At 32.1% G+C, this 17,854-nt stretch overlaps 1 protein-coding gene across 1 annotated transcript; it reads right to left on the minus strand.

The window, feature by feature from the left end:
* Window positions 1-701: 701 nt before the first annotated feature.
* LOC126768466 (cadherin-23) lies at window positions 702-17,226 on the minus strand. Its single transcript, XM_050486590.1, has 24 exons — window positions 17,099-17,226; window positions 12,970-13,180; window positions 12,633-12,776; window positions 12,349-12,497; window positions 11,836-11,964; window positions 11,271-11,489; window positions 10,892-11,104; window positions 9,844-10,668; window positions 9,481-9,676; window positions 9,052-9,355; window positions 8,021-8,903; window positions 7,563-7,748; window positions 6,978-7,152; window positions 6,719-6,838; window positions 5,932-6,152; window positions 5,669-5,795; window positions 5,410-5,585; window positions 4,766-4,886; window positions 4,390-4,556; window positions 3,865-4,175; window positions 3,697-3,757; window positions 3,272-3,432; window positions 2,798-3,051; window positions 702-2,445 (listed from the first exon to the last, which is right to left on the minus strand). The coding sequence occupies exons 2-24, from the start codon at window positions 13,178-13,180 to the stop codon at window positions 2,348-2,350; spliced, it is 5,451 nt and encodes a 1,816-aa protein (XP_050342547.1). The 5' UTR covers window positions 17,099-17,226; the 3' UTR covers window positions 702-2,347.
* Between the last annotated feature and the right edge of the window lie 628 nt (window positions 17,227-17,854).

Consider the following 17,854-nt stretch of genomic DNA (forward strand, 5'->3'; position numbering starts at 1 on the left):
AATAATATGTAAATAGAAAAGTAAGAAGCGGTTTGATGTGTACAAATATTTTGTCTGTCTGTCGTGTATGAAATTCGTATTTTTTTATAAATATTGTTGATATGCTATCAAAAATAACTTGTAAATATAATTTGAAATTCGTCCCTCTATTGGGAGATGAAAATTATTGCTTTTTTATATTTTTTCCTATATATATATATAAAATGTATACTGAATGACTCATTGTCTCTCGGTGCGAATGTTCGACGTAGACAAAGGATATAGATACGATGCATTTAGTTTCAACCAGATGTCGCGAGAATATATTATTAGTTACTGTATACAGATAAATAAAATTACGTATCTGATGTGACTTCAAAAATATTACTTACATAGTGTATAACGTGGGTGGAACCGCGCGGAGGAGCTAGTTCTTAACATTGTACGGAACGTCAATTTTCTGTTCCCATTCGCACTTCGGTTGACTGACCTTGAAGTGAATTTGATAATTTTATATATTTAAATTATGCTAACTAGTTGAATTAATTTATGTTCGTTTTAAACTTGTATTTAACGTTATAACATACTATATATTGTACCTTACCGATAAAACAATTTTGTGTATTTGTTATGTACTCACAATGTAGAATTTTGCTAACGATGCTGAAAGACATGGCCTCATTGTAGTGAAGGTTTGGAAAGCAAAAAAATACAATTAAAAAAAAACACTAATATTTTATTTTCTATGTACAAAGATAAATTTTCATTATTATTCTTAAAGGAAAAATAAAATAATATTTATATTGTTGTGACTTAGACTTAACTTCTAACTAAATTATCACAATATAATTATATTCACTTCAGATTCGTAGAAATATTTGTACAAACTGTTTTTATGTCAAGGTCATTTACAAATAACATAACTACATATAATATTATAATACATTTTATATTATTTTCGTATAATTCTTAAACATTATAATTAGGGGTCAAATTCTGCTAATTTAAAAAGATTACGAATCGTTCCCGATTCAATTCCTTACAAAAATAAACTTCAGTTGAATCGTAACTGGGGCCAAATTCTGATAATTTATACTACGATCTATTCCGATCTTAGTTTTAGTAGAAAGTCAAAAAAATAAAATAGTAGAATTAGCCCAGATCATGTATGCCACTTTTGAAATGTTAAAAACTGACTTATGGTACGGATAGGCTATAATGACGCGTAAATGTTACAATTATTATAGTAAATGTCACACATAATTTTCTGACTTGTTTGTTCTTACGAAATAGGTAAAGTAAAGAAATACAGCGCAAAGCCGCAGCAATTACATAAATATATTACCCAGTGGTTTGTTTAGAATACACCCATTAATTAGTTATTGAAACGTTATTGGTTCAGAAAGAAAAAAAAATACCTATTTTAAAAGAATTTCAATACTTAATTAAATTTATTATTGACAACTTGAAATTTATTATTTATTTATAAAGATACAACATTTTATATTCAAACTATAAATAATATTATAGTCTTCTCGAAGTATTTTTTTTTTATAAATTGAAAATATATTCTTTTAACGACTGTTTACTAATAATTTAAAGGTAATTAAATATACAGTGCCTACGACAGTGCAGGTTTAGGTGCAGGCATTGTTAGCAAATATGACTCTTTTTTGTCAAGAAAATTTAATGGTATTATTTGGTATAGCGTTCCGCGCTTTTGCCTCATTTGTCCGAATACGATAATATGCTTATAATATTATACAATTATGGACGCGAATAGAAATGAGGTATTTCCGTCAAATTCTAAAAATGTTATTACACATCAGAGTATATATTTAAAAAAAAAAGTAAATGTTTGCGTTTATCGTGGTCAACTGGTCCGCTCAGTAGCATTGAATTAATTTATTTACCTATTTGAGTTATTTGTGGATGAAGTCCATAAACGGATACCGTTTTTGTTATATTTGTAAATACAATTGAATTGCAAAGCCAATTGAAGTACCGCCTTAAATCAAACACACACAATTATTTACGCATATTGTTTCTTACGTCTTTCTATTATTTAATTTAAATTATTCTTTATTTAAATCAATTCATCATACGAGTTCAGCTAATATTAAATTTTTCTTATGTTATGTAACCATTACGGCAATTTCAGTATCTGAAAATTATTGACGATTATATTTTAACTATGTTCTGATAGAAATGTTTTAAAAAGTGTAAATTCATTGTAAAGTGTTATCTATAAATTGGCTCATTAAACATGAATTTTGTAAATTACTTGTTTATAAATTTGGGAATTAAGTACGTAATGTATATAAGATAAGCGTGGTAAGGTATGTAAATAAGTGCCACGTTGGAATTGTCACGTAGAGTAAAGCGGCTCGGCGAGCAGGCGAGGCGCGCGGGTGGCCGGCGGTACGTCATGCGCTGCGTGCAGCGCGGCGCGCATGCGACTCTTAGCTGTAGAATGACATTTCAACTTGAAATAACATATTTAAGCATTTATGAATATTTCATATTTATTTTTGACAAATGAAATTAGATGACTTTAAAATTTTAATCTTTCAATTTATTTTCGCCGAACGACGTAGCTCAATTCTGTTGAATACGTTTATTGGTTGAAATTCAAGAGCTCACACTTGTTTACTTATTATATAATATCTTCAAAATCAGCTTCACCAAATATTACAATGAATATATTGTTATCACCGGAATCAAAAAACATGCTACACGTCAAACATTATTCGATTTCTGTCATTCAAATTTTTCATATTAACACACATACACTAATACCGGTTTTTTAGTGTATTACCTCTGGAACGTAGACAGCACAGCGCTATTACAGCAGTGAGCGCAGCGAGTGGCAGAGCAGCGGCTAAAAGCAATAGCGCGCGCTGTGCCGGTGAGTGCTGCGTGCTGCGCGAGGGCCCGCAACCCGCCACGCCGCGCACGCCATGCTCCAATAACACCGCTTGCAACTCGTCTCCCGCAGAGCGCATAGCGGCACGCGTTGCCTTCGGGGTCAGCGCCTCCCCTGTGTCCGTCTTGCGGAATTGAAAGCACGGCCTGCCACAGAAATCACGTTATCATAAACAAATTATTATTAAGCATTGCAGACTTATTATTGTGAATAGTATGGACCAAAATAATATATATATTAAATGACGATAACGACGAAGTACGAGTGCAAGTAAAATACATTAAAATTCCTGTTCCTGTAGATATCCTGATTCCTGACACAACTCATGGTCAGTCATTGCAATACAAGAATTTTAAAATAACTCACCCGACGTTGTCATAGAAAGCTGCATGTGGAGAGTCGTGTATTTGCAGTTTCAAGTTGCGGGGTTCAAGAATTTTAGAAATTTGTTCCTTCAGGGAAGCGAGGCGGGAGCGTCCGTCAGGTACAACCAGCCTCAACAAGTCGCGTTCGCGCACTACCACAACCTAAGGAAAAAATAAACCTTAGAATGTATAGGTATTATTAATTTTATTAAATCAAAGAGCTAATTTAATATTAAATTTTGAAAACATTTAAAATAAAACAAATCCGCATTAGAATATTGGCAATTACATGATTAATAATATAATTAGTACTAAATGTGAAGTCACGCTTAACGAATAAATATATTTCACTAACGTAATATATAATTGAAATCATGTCAATGTTTAGTGCATTATTTATATCAATTATATTTTTACAATACTTACTTCAGCATAAAGATCACTGTATCTTTGTGTTTCGTTAGAATTATTTGCACGTACGATTAATCTGAAAATATATTTCTTTAGTATTATAATTTGCAACGGATAATGTATGAACACAAAAAATACTTTCAAGCCTTTAAAATAAGAACTTCACTTCGCAGCTTCACTCACCTGAATATACCGTCAGCATAATGTATTAAATTTTTCATTATCTTGATTTCTCCAGTCACATTATTTACTACAATAACATCAGTAACATTATTCGATGATTTGGACTTTATAGGCGATTCGAAAGTCATGTTTATGATTTTATACTCTATGATGAGTGCATCAGGATCTTTGTCTATGGCCTTAACAGTGGCTATGACGGTGTCTACTGGCACGTTAAGACGGACGCCAATCGTCATATTGGTGCTTTCGAATTCCGGAAGGTGATCGTCTATATCCAGTATCTTAATGACCACCTGGATTTCTGTCGGGTCCTGGAAGATCATTTAAGGTCAATTACTTGGTATATTTTCACTTGGTAATTGGTGAACTAATATAAAGGGAAAAACTAAACTAAGTTTACTCTTATAAAAATAATTATGACATGACAGATAAACTTGTTAAGCTTCATAATTAAACAGTTTTATTATATAAAGATTTTTATTACTGATTTTGACTAGAAATTTGACTTATAATTTAAATACTAACCAATCTATTATAAGATTTACTATGTCTCGGCTTGGTACCATACTTGAAGCATTTTACAGTAAGCAGTTGTCTCGAAACAGCCTCCCTGTCCAATCTTGCAGCCGCAATTAGAAGTGCTTTACTATCATTCGTGCGTTTTATTTTAATCAATTCTAGTTCATTTCCCGCTGTAAAACAAATTTAAATTAACCGTTTGAGGATTTATTTTTAGAGACTGAAGTCATATATTATAACGACTTTCAAAAACTATTTTTTCCAGTTACATGAAAAATACCAAAAGCAAACACACCGTATTTGATATAATAAGCCTATTTTTATCAGTAGTTTTAGTAGTAGTACAAATGGGTAATTTGTTATTTATAATTATTATATTTACCTGTTATCGTATAATCTATAGCAGCATTTTCGCCAATGTCTTCGTCAACAGCTTCAAGCTGTCCAATCACAGTTCCAATTGGAACTTCTTCATTTGTAGCTATTAAGACCGGCGGATCGTCCTTTAAGAACATATGTTATTTAATTAATATACTTCATATTAGCTTCACTTTTATCCTCTTATCGATTTAAATCATTGTACGTTTATGTAGTTCAATTAACAACACAATAATTTTGTAACCTAGAACTGATCTGACGATGGATCCAAGTATTCTTTAATAAATGATTATTAGTTACTAATTAAATGGTCCCCGAGTTTAGCCTTATTTGGTTCACACGAGTCTATAATTTTATGACGACTAGTGAATCGTGTTCTTTCAGTTTTGTATATTATAATTTATTAAAATGTAAATAATATTTGGTTAGCTGTAGTTTATATCGTATCGTTTCTTAACCAACACGATAAATTAAAATTAAAGCGCATTTAAATAGCGAATTGTAAATTATGTTTATAAATAGAAGAAAAGTGAAACTAAATATTTATATATTACATTAGAACGTGCATTTAGGACAAAATGGAGATCTTACTATAATTGCCTAACTTACCTACTGTACCTAATAGGGAAATATAGTCAAGAAACTCACCAGAGCTCTCGCGAATCGCGGTCTATGATCGTCCACATCAGTCACCTGTACGCGCACTACGCGTGAGGTTTGCTGCGGCGGCCGCCCGCCGTCCGCTGCCACCAATACTAATGTGTACTGTGATTGACGTTCACGATCTAGCGTCTGACGTGTCGTTATTAATCCCGTGTGTGGATCTGGGGAGTGATAGGATGCTTGGTCAACTTTACTAGTATTTAAAATTAAATAGAAACGTCAGTTTAAGAGATGTCAGACTCACCGATGGCAAATATTTTTGCGTCGGCGTTACTTGGTTGTATCGAATAAACAAGTTGTCCGGAAGGCTGCGTGGGATCATCGGGGTCGGTCGCAACCACTTGAAATACTGTCGTGCCAATTGTTGCGTTCTGGATAAATGTTTAACACTTAGATACGTAACGATAAGTATTTATTAGTCTATGAATGTATGATACTATAGACTCTTGGTCAATCTCTTATTTCGCTGCGGTCGGGTTATGTCTTGGTACTGACATAATTTCATACCTCACTAACACTAAGCTCCTCCTCAGGCGTAGGTCTGATGAAGGCGGGTACGCCATCATTAGCGCTGACGTCGCCCACATATAACGCAAGTGATGCAACCGCCTGGTGCTCACCACCGTCCGTAGCCGCTGCCAGTAAACGGTAGGGCGCCGTACGTCCGCGGCCTGTGAGTGCGGCGCGCGTGCTCACCACGCCCGTGGCGACATCGATAGCAAAGAGCCCTAAAAAAATAAACAAATTTGAGTTTCTGTATATGAAACTATAAGATGCATTATAATATTTAGTGCCTGAGTATCTGTGAAGGTATTATATAATATGTAGATATGTGTATATGAAAGTGATAATGCGTTGGAACTAGTATTATACAATATATTTTATTATTTGTAATATTAATTGCAAAGTAATTTAATTTACAATTCGAAAATATTATATTTTATATTCAACCCAACTGAATAGATTTACAGATTAGATGGCACAATAGGTATGTAGAAGATAGACGGACATGTAATAAAAGAATGGGAAGGTCAAAATTATAGCTTTTGAGTGTGGTTCGAGTGACTCGGGCAATGGCGACGTGTAAAACGCTTACTTTAAGCTTAATAATTATTTAACAAATATTTTTAATTCATAATGATTACGTATTTTATATTAATTTTGTATTGTTATTTGTTTTCACGTGGGGTACTTGACTTATTTAACTTAACCCATATTTATATAAAACATATTTTAGCCCTAATATGATGTATAATTAAACTTTAAAGAAAAAAAATAACTTCATGTTACTCACCATTAGCTTCACCTTCATCTAAAAATTCATATGTAATTTCACCACCAAGACCTTCATCTGGGTCAGTTGCTGTTAACTTTGTAACTGTAAAACCCATTGGAACGTTTTCTGGTACGACAGCTGGAAAAAAATTACAATGCTTGCAAAGTTACCTAAAGGTTTATATTTTACGTGAACATCACATGTTTTGTATTACGAATAAAGATGTAAAGGAATTCAAATTGTATTTTTTTAATTTCATTAAATGTTTCTGTTTTACCTGTATACAAAGCCTTGTCAAAGGCCGGCGTGTTATCATCTACATCTAACACGTCTATTAGAAGAGTAGCCACAGATTTGAGACGATCGCCCCCACCTTTGGGTGTGTCGAATGCTTCCACTTCTAAGCGCAGAACAGATTGGCGTTCACGATCCAATGTTTTATTTGGAGCTACCTAAAAGATTAAAATATAGAAGTCAAATTATTTTAAAATTAATAAAATTGGAATTAATTAATTGATTTGTAAAGATTGCAACTAGCTTTTTATTATTTATAAAATTAATTTAAATTAAATTAACCTGTACTCAATTTTCGCAAATAATTTGAATACATCCCTGGATGTGACTCAAAAGTAATAAAGCGATTTGTTGGATATCTTTAAAGCTACTAAATTGTTATTTTTAAATTTATAACTGTTGTATTTTAATATATTGCCCGTCTAGGTCGTATTTCTACTTCAATACGAAACGAGAATAACTTAGTCTGCATGTCATCAGAAAACAGGACATATTTTGGCTTTTGGTTTACTACGTTAAATATTTAGGAATGTTGAATAAATGAATGTTTTTTTAAATTTTATTATACCATAATGACTCCAGTGATATTGTTAATAGTTAGCAGCTCTGCATTGTCTCCTCTCAATGTGTACCGAACATCAGCATACCCACTTGCTTTGTCCTCTTCTGTTAAAACTGCGTCATTGTCTATAGCTTTCACCGTTATTATTTGATCCGGGTGTTTTATTGATTCTAGAACACTCACTTTATAAAGCTGCAAAAAATTAGAATGTAAATTATAATTGTCGTACAATTAAAATGTTTAAAAAGTGCTTACCATTTTTCATAGGGTATGTTTATTTTTCATATTTATATAATACAGCAACAATAAGAAACAGTGCGTAAGTCAGAGAAAATTAATTGTTCTCATTTATTTATTTATTATCATCATTAGCTAATCGCAATATACTGCAGGAAGGTGGACAGGCCGTTTCCCGCAAATTATTAATTAAATATAATAATAGTAGTTACAAATGAAAACAGTACCTCTTTATCGAAAACTGGCGCGTTATCATTTAAATTCAAAACTTCGATTATTATTTTTGCTGTGCTGTGTTTACTACCATCGTTACTGGTAGCTTGAACAGTAAGGGTCAAATTTGCATTAGTCAGCTCTTCGTAGTCTAAATGTTTAGTCAAAACTACTTGCCCGCTCAAAGGATCTACTTGTAGTAAGCCAGTCTGCGACTTTATAACTTTGAAGTTGGACACCATATGACCTGATGTTGGATCTTCTGCCATTAATACAAGCACTGTACTTCCAATAGGCTGATCTTCTTTTACTTTGTGATGTATTACTGGATTAGAGCTAGTCCAGCCTGGATTTGTAAACTGTGGATTTTTATCAGCATACGGCTGAATGTATATCGTATGTTCCATTACAGCAAATTGTTTGTCTTTATTTATTTCAGCATTGATATCTGTTACTTTTACAGTAAGAATTATTATAGACGTTTGACTATAATCTAGTTTACCATTAACTAATATTTCACCAGAATCTTCATCAATTTTAAATATATTTTTGTAATCATAAGGCGAATTCGGTTTTAGCTGGACACCTGCTTTCGAAAATGCTTTAATTGGTTCAATGAGACTAAATTTAAGTTTTGCGTTTAAATCTGAATCATGAGCATTAATTTTAGTAACAACGTCATCTACTTTAGTTCGTTCAGATATGTATGTTGTTGACTCAGTAACGTTAAATTTCGGTGATTTATCATTAACATCCTGTATTGTTACAAAGACGGTAGTTGTCGCTGTTTCTGGAATTGGTATGCCACTGTCTACAGCAGAAACTATTATTTCATAGCGGTCTGGATTTACGTCCCGATCAAGATTTGAATCATTGGAAACAGTTATCAAGCCGCTTCTGTAAGTAAATATAATAATTCAAATATATATGTCGAAACAGTAGTTACAAATTTAAAATGCTGCAAATAAATCAACAAATCAAGAATATATTGTAAGTACAGTATTTCTATGGATTAAATTTTTTGTAATTAATATTTAATTCTTACCGCTCATTAATAACAAAATTATCTTTAGAACCAGATACGATATGATATGTTAGTAGATCGTCCAAGCCATCAGGGTCGCTAGCTACAACTGTAGTAACATTTTGTCCAGGTGAGGCATCTTCTCTAATACTAGCTTTATAATTCATCGGGTTTAGATCGAATGTAAAATCTTCATTGCTCTCTGGATTTCGTTGATTAACTATATATTTATAGTGATGATAATTGCCTTTAAATGTCGGTCGCTGGTTTCCAGGTACACCTACCCTTATATAAACCTTCGTTTCGTTAAATTTTGTTGGTTTTCCTAAAAATGTGTTTCATTAAAACAAAAGATACGAAGCATAACTAAAAATGTATAACATTTTTATAATATAATGAAAAAATTAGATCAGCGACATTTCAGTCTATACTACTAAACTATCAACTAACCGTAATCAGTAGCCCTAACGACTAATTCGTACTGTCCTCTTGGAGTGTCCATCGTCTCAACTTTGGTCATGATGGTGATCTCTCCTGTATCTTCATCAATTGCAAACACATTTCCTTTGTGCGCGATGCTGTTGTCTGACTCCAAAGAATATCGCACTCGTCCGCCACCTTGAGACGGACCATCTATATCAGTTGCCTGAAATATAAGTTCTTGTACTTGATAGAAAATTATATAAAGTTTTAAATATAGTATGACAATATCTTAACCTATTGTGATTGCCACTCAGTCTAGTAAATTTTAACATCGGTATTAAAAGGCATCACACTTAATATATCGCACAGTATATTGAAAAAAAATCTTACCCGTACTACGAGCTGTGGTTCGAAAGTAGTAGCACCATCTCTGATAGTACGACTATATTCTGAAGCCTCAAAAACAGGTGCGTTATCATTCGCATCTAATACATCAACAAAAATACTCGTAGTTGTTCCTTTCCCTCCACCATCTTTTGCAAACAATGTTAGGCTATAACTTTTTTGTGTTTCATAATCCAATATATTTGCTACAAATAATCCCCCGCTATTTTTATCAGTCTTAAATAAATGTGACCCGAATCCAGTAAGAGAATACTCAATTTCTCCAAATATACCGTAATCTATATCTGTTGCTTGTACATCACCAATTTTGTAATCAACTGGAGCACTTTCGGATACGTTAAATTTATATTGTGGTTCATCAAACACTGGAGCGTTATCATTAACATCTAACAATTTGATGTTAATTCTTGCAGATGAAAGTTCTTTATTATTTACTGAGGTAACAACATCGAATTTAAACAATCGTTTATCTTCATCATCAATATCGTAATCCAATTTAGATGAATCCTTTACTTTTATGCTAATAGGTGTTCTTCCTTCACCATGATCTGTACTTATGGAGAAAACATCCTCAGAGTTAAAAACATTTCGAATCTTTAAATCATACCTACTGTTCTGCCCTAAGTCATTATCTTCGACATATATTGATAAACCTGGGATGGGACTTCCATTTTCAATGTTTTCAGGTATCGAAATATCGAATACATCCCGATTAAATTGGGGTATGTGATCGTCAACATCTGTCACTATTATTGTTACAGGAATGACTGTGGAATCGGATGGTACTTCATTGTTTATTAATTCCGTTGCCTGTAAAGTTTTAATTAATCAGAACTTTAGATTACAATATTACGTGGGAATCTTTTGTTGTATTTTTTATCTTATTTATAGTTGTTATAAAATCACCAAAAACTATTTTAGAAATGAAACATATAGTAAAGATAAGTTACACAACCTAAGCACATTACTAGTACTACATTGGTACGTAACTTTAAAGTTACAATTGAGGTCAGAATACATAACAACCTTTTACCTTTACGTAAAAACTGTAAACACCCCCATTTTGCACTACTACATCGCTTTCTCTATCTATAGGAACATCCGTTGTGATCAGTGTGGCTCGGCCAATAGACCTCTCCGGGTCCAGCTTGAAGTAATGTAAGATATCGCCCTCTATAGTCAACAGCACGTGGCGTGGATTGGCCGTGTCCCCATCTTTGGCTACGATTTCCATTATACTTGTGTTCTATGAAACAAATGTTAATAATATTTTTTCAAATCTTAGTAAGGTAAAGTAAGCCTTATTTTACGTTTAAAAAAATACCGAACGAAAAATAATTGAAAATAGCTATTATGAGTTATAAATTGAGAATTATTACAGATCTACAATATTAACTTTTCTCAGTAGTTACCGGTGGAGTATTCTCAGCAACTGTTGCCGAATATGGCGCGTTCACAAATACCGGAGGTTGATCTTGCACATCTCGGATCGCTGTTGATACGCTAGCTGTGGCTCGAAGAGGTTTGTCTGATGCATCTGAAGCCTCCAGTGATATTATGTAAGCAGAGCGACTTTCAAAATCTAGTGGTTTCGCTAGGAAGATTCTGACTTGGTATTCGTTTGGTGTTACCTTTAAAATTACAGAATGAATTAGAACCTTCAGCCTTTTAGTCTTAGGACGTGATATATGATTATTAAATTACTGTTGATATATCCATATACATACAAGTTACGCAGAGCTAGTATAGGAATACTGTTGAGGTTGCAGTTAGGCAAATAATTATTAAATATATAATTTGAGATTTTTTGAGATCTTTAGTCTTCATTAAGTTTAATTTGTAAAATTATTATTTCAATAAATTAATTTAAGAAGAATAGTTTTTTTTTCGTTTTTTCTGGTGCTGATGCTTTGTAATAAAATGTGTGACAGTTAAAAATAAATAACTTGTCACAACAAAATCATTTCAAAAGTTTACCATATCTGTAACAATTCTGAAGACGGAACAGGCCTCAGCATCACTTCCCCTCTCTTTGGTAGAGCATGTTACTTTTATATTTGCATTTTCACCTTCATCTTGATCCGTAACTCTTATTTTCGGAGAGACCTGTCATATAAAAACAACAGTTATTTTAATAATTCATTATCATCAGCTATTGATATAACGGCTTTTATCTAATTTCAATTATTAATAATATGTATGAGCAACATTTTTGAACAGAATTTTGAAGCACTTTCAGGAGTAAGCTGAAATTTTAGACACACTTTTAATGGTAGTGACCATACAAAATAATACATTGAATTTTATATGTTTTATGAAAAAGATAACTCTTTATTGTTCCTGCCCGAATTTTGTACCAAAGGCATCGGGATTAACAGCAGCTAGAAATTTTACTTTCATCGCGTAATATCTTCACGATTTTTATAAAATAATAAATTGCATTAAATTATTTCGAATAATGCATAGCAATCAGTAAATTTAAAAGTTCACCTCGATTTCAGTTCCAACAGCTGTTGCTTCACTTATATTGACTATGTAGGGCCTGTTGTGAAATATAGGCGGGTTGTCGTTTACATCTCTCACTGGTATGACGCGTCGGAGAGATACTGTATTGGGTTCAGTGTCTTCCATACCTTCATCTGAAATGATAACAAAATACATTTTTAATATTTTTTAATTACTGGCATATACACAAATACAAATTTTACAGTAAATAAAGGATTTTAAAAACGTTTAGTTTTTTAATTAATAAATTAAATATTATAAATTCAAACCTGTAATACTGATTATGACTTCTAGCGCCGATTGCTCCTCTCTATCTAAAGACTTAGCCAGTGTGACGACACCAGTTGCAGAATCCACACTAAAGTACTGCCCCGATATGGAATACCTTAATGGACCATTTTCTGGATCAATGCCTAGAAAATAGAATGTTTGTTATATCTACAAACGATCAGGAGCAAATAAAAAAAGGCTAACTACCAAAATATTAGCAATGCAGTGAGCGTATTTGGGAACTTGTTCAAATGTGCTGCTGAGTCTTTTATAATATACTACATTTAATTTTATAATAATATACAAAGCTCTCTGATTTCTTTCTACAATATTTACCTTTTAAATGATAAACTGGCGTTCCTACGGGAGTATTTTCGGGTAAACTGAATTTTGACATATCTCCAGTTTGTGGGATGAAATGTGGTGCTCTGTTTATAACTTGAGCCACACATAGTTGTAACAAAGAAATAATCAATAATATTATTAAAGGATTTGGTTCGATTAGCACCGCTGCTACTTTTCGTCGTTGAAGAAGTATTTCAGCCATCTAGAAAAATAAAAATTAAATATATCCTGGCTGCATAATATGAAATTATAGTATATTAAATTAAATTAGATTTCAAAACAAGATAGTTGTACTTATTTAATATTTCTATTTCAAATATGATTGTCAAAATCTAATCTAATTGAATCGAAGTATGTATCAGATTATAATAAAAACAAACTACTATTTAAATAAATAATATTTAGGAGAATTAATTATTATCTAAATAAATCGAAAGAACAATTGAAAAATGTCGAGTGTACAGGTCAAGAATTCGTTACAGATGTCAGAATTATTCATACTTTTTAGTCTTCAAATTATGAATGTGTCAAATGTACAATAAAATAGCTATTGTTTAATCGGGCCGCAGGAAACCATATCTTGGCCTTGTCATTATACCGCATAACCGGTATTTTGTTGACTAGAATTGAAAGTGGCACAATTCCATCACTTGTCCCACAAGTAACGGACCCTTAGACGCATATGGAAATTTAAATGAAGGTAGCTCGTTTAGGTGTTTATTTTATTATTTGTGTATTGAATCGATCAAAATATATAAGATCTTGTTCCAAAATCAAATTAGAATTTTGTCAATATTCAGCCTATCGCTATGATTGTTTCGAGGAACTTTTTGAGTTTCATATGATAGTTATCTCTGTGTGTTTTTTACATATCTTGCAATAAGTAAGCATTTATTTCACAACATGATATCATATTCATATTGAATTACTGCTAATATTGATTCGACAGTATTTTTTTACTTAATTAGGTTAGTTTTTATTAAATTACTTGTGATAGGGCTTTGTGCCAGCCTGTCTGGGTAAGTACCACCCACTTGTTATTGTTGTGTTCCGTTTTGAAGGGTGAATGAGCCAGAGTAATTACATGCACAAGGGACATAACATCTTAGTTCCCAAGGTTGGTGGCGCATTGTCGATGTAAGCGATGGTTAACATTTCTCACAATGCCAATGTCTATGGGCGTTGGTGCAATTAACATCAGGTGGCTCATATACTCGTCCGCCAATCTATACTATAAAAAATAGATATTATTATTATTTCATGAATTTAGTTTTGTAGTAATTTAAACGAAAATATGAGGACAGATTAAGAAGAATCATTTTATAACAGAATCAGCATTATTTATTTATGATGTTGCAGGTTTTTCTTTTCAATTTAATTTAGGAAGTCGGTCGTGCTGATAGACCACTTGATGATCCGGTATTAAAAGAAGCACTTCTTGCAAAGCCAACACCGAATCTAAAATGTTATCCTCGATGTGAACAACAGAAACAGTTGTGCACAAATGCACAAAAATAACTTGTTTACTAATTAATGTAATGCAGTGTACTTTCCTTTAAATAGAGTACAAATAATTATAGAAACACGCACCTAGATTACACTTACTAATTAAATCGTTTTTAGATGTACACTTCAACATAACCGGACCTTAATTCAGAGCAGTCGGTTATTTATCGTAAAATCGTGCCGTTTTGCAATAAGTTCTAATCAAGCGAGTGGCTCTCGGTCAGAACTTGCATTCATTTTGTTATAGTTACGTCGTAGTAATAGTTAGTATTTTTTGGTTACATAGTGGTCGGTTTACTTGGTTTACTCGGTGGCTTTATGCAAGCCCTTCTGGGTAGGTACCACCTATTCATCATATATTCTACCGCCAAACAGTAATACTTAGTGTTGTTGTATTCCAGTTTAAAGGGGGAGTGAGCCAGTCTAACTACAGGCAGAAAGGACATAGCATCTTAGTTCCCATGGTTGGTGGCACATTGGCTATAAAATGATTGGTTAATATTTCTTACAGAGCCAATGTCTATGGGTGATATTCATCACCTGTAAAACGGTTTGTGTTATTCAATAGAGTAGATAAAGCCATTAGTTAACGTTAATTAAAGGAAAAATGTTGTTAATCGTAAATGCAAATTAGGTACCTAAACGAAGTTCCGAAAGTAGGTTGTCGTAAGGCAGACAACAGATACTTTCCCATGTAGTAACAACAGCCGCGCATAAGAAAAAATAGGATATATAAATGTTGCAATCACACACTTTTCGTCATCTCAGGTATCCGTTCATAACGATTCCAGCAAGCTATGAATAAGTATGTTATTTATCTACGAGTATTTAAGATTGTGTCACCTGAGTTCTTTTAGGTTTCGCAGCGTATGCGTTTAACGTCACGTCTTAAATTTCCTCATTTGTAAGCAACTTACTTTGATATCAAATTGCCACTCGTTTCATTTAATTATAAATTAAAGACGTGGCTTAAAATTGCTATTATATTGTTATCCAAATTATTTCTGGTAAATCATTCTAAGCATAAAAAATATACGCATGTTGCAACCGTTTATACATGAAAACTACTTTTTAACACGTCAATAAATATGCCCCCCTCGAAGCGAAACAACGCGTCGTGATCTATTATCGAAATTTCTGTGTTTTTGTTGCATGATATTCACATAGTGATGTTGAATTAGTTAGTTATAAGGTTAGAATTTTTAACAAAATCTTTGTTACTTGTGCTTCATATATGTTAATATTTGTATCAAAATCATAAACACTAAATACTTAAAAAAAAACAATAATATTGTGATTATTTCAAAATAAACATACATAAATATATAAAAATAATTATATATATTACGATATATGTAAACATGTTTCTCCTTAGTTGAAGAGGAGATTTTTGCTCAAAAATAAAATAAGCATATGTGTATATATTAATAGTTAAATAATAGTTTGCACTAGGTATGAAACAGAATATATCGACTCATATCGCAGAGTAGTTTTGTCAATACCTTTATAGAAAACGTATATGTTTCTACGTATTGGATACCCGCATATTTAGACGCATTTTATAATTAGCATACTTATCAAGAATCTTCGCTGTCATTATCTTGTACCTTAAATTTTCAAGAAACTACGTAATGAGTGAATGTGTTTTATTTAATTTTCATCAATGTCTATAATATTATATATGTAATAAATAAATTGGCTTGTGTTGAAATTGTTTTTACTATTTTTATCTATAATGTTTATGATTAAATGTTAAAGGAACACCGGATACTTTGAATGAATAAGTACTATTCCTCTCCAATAATTGAGATTCCTAGAAAAGAGCAAACTGAATTACCTAACCCAACCCCCAGCTTGTAATTGTTACTAATTTATTAATCTTATCTACTAACCCTATGTTTATATACTCCATGAACACATTCATAACGGCCTGTAAGTCAGTGAACTGTAGACAATGGTTAATGGTGCCGTGAGAATTGTGTAAATTGGATGTTTCTTGATATAAGTTTTTTGAACGAATATTTTTATTTTCGTTTGGATTAACTTTATGTAATACGTCACATTAATTCATTCACACAATTCGTTCAGTTTTATTTAATAAATATATTTTAAAGTTAGACCACTTAATAGGTAAGTGGCTACTTCAAATATTTATACGATTTTAATATGATGAGCAAAAGCTAATTATTTACAACGTCCAATATGAAGTTAAACATCCAATATAAAGACTTCAACGCGTGCGAAGTAGTGGTTATTAACTAGTTTTTTTTTTTTGATTATTTCAAATATATAGGAAATAATACTATAATACAATAGACAATATATAGAAAATGACATATGTGCCAGTTCGACTTATAACTGTCATATTTTGTTTTTAAATATACGGATGTGATCTTTAAATTATCAGTTATTCAAGGTTTGTAAAAAAATTATTCTTAATTTTTACACGACGGTTGAAATCTTAAGATGGCATTTAAATCATGCATCAATATAAAATCTTAAATTACAATATAACCTTGATGACTAACCAAAACGTTACGCAAAGAAAGTTCCGTATATACGCACCTTTACCTAACTGTCATTTACTGTTATAGCTTATAACCCAAATACGTACCTTTATCAGAATATCACAAATAACATATCACAATCACATTTTACACAAAAACATTTAAACACATTATATAAAACAAATACGTATTAATTATTTAAAACAATCCATCTTTCGTGCAACAAACTTCGAAGTCAACTCCGCTAAGCTAATAACATTCTGTCAAAAACTTGCACCACCGGTCCTTGAGACGCAATTTGTTCTGTATCAAGCCCTTTCCAACATAAGCGCTTACTACACAAGCTAAAAAGAGACAACAACATGTTGTCGCATCCTCTTTAAGCCACCGCAGATAGCGCCTTTTTGCACAGGTAAAAGTAACGGGGTATTCTCTTAAGATGCTAGCTGAGATATAAATTGTTTATTACTGTAGTTGGAAAGAGATAGTGTCATAGTTGGGTCATGTTTATAATGGCGATTGAAATAGTTGCATTTATAAGGTCGTGGGAACGAAAAAAATATAGTATATGCATGAAGATATTTAAATTAAGTTATTATATATATTCGTCTACTTAGCAAAATTGTATTAATATATGTATATATAACATAATATGTAACTTTTTAATTGTTAAGTAAGGTTGGTTTATTCAATGTTTAAGAACGTTATCGCTTTTGCTCTTAACATATAAACTAACGGGATGATGTGTTGGACAAAACTTGCAGAATCATTAATACATTACTCACTTGTCCGACTTCATACGGATGGCGTTTGTTTTAAATAAGGCGCTAGATTTAGTTTGTAGAATTTTATTTCTAAGAAAA

The sequence above is a fragment of the Nymphalis io genome, chromosome 5 (assembly GCF_905147045.1).
Source record: "Nymphalis io chromosome 5, ilAglIoxx1.1, whole genome shotgun sequence".
In the NCBI taxonomy this organism is placed as follows: Eukaryota; Metazoa; Arthropoda; class Insecta; order Lepidoptera; family Nymphalidae; genus Nymphalis; species Nymphalis io.

Excerpts from the sequence above, each read along its gene's own strand:
- LOC126768466 (XM_050486590.1), bottom strand. The coding sequence starts at position 13,180 with ATGGCTGAAATACTTCTTCAACGACGAAAAGTAGCAGCGGTGCTAATC. Across the intron at positions 11,105-11,270 it reads TTGCTGAGAATACTCCACCG|AACACAAGTATAATGGAAAT; the intron begins GTAACTACTGAG and ends TTTGTTTCATAG. Across the intron at positions 3,052-3,271 it reads GCTTTCTATGACAACGTCGG|GCCGTGCTTTCAATTCCGCA; the intron begins GTGAGTTATTTT and ends TTTCTGTGGCAG.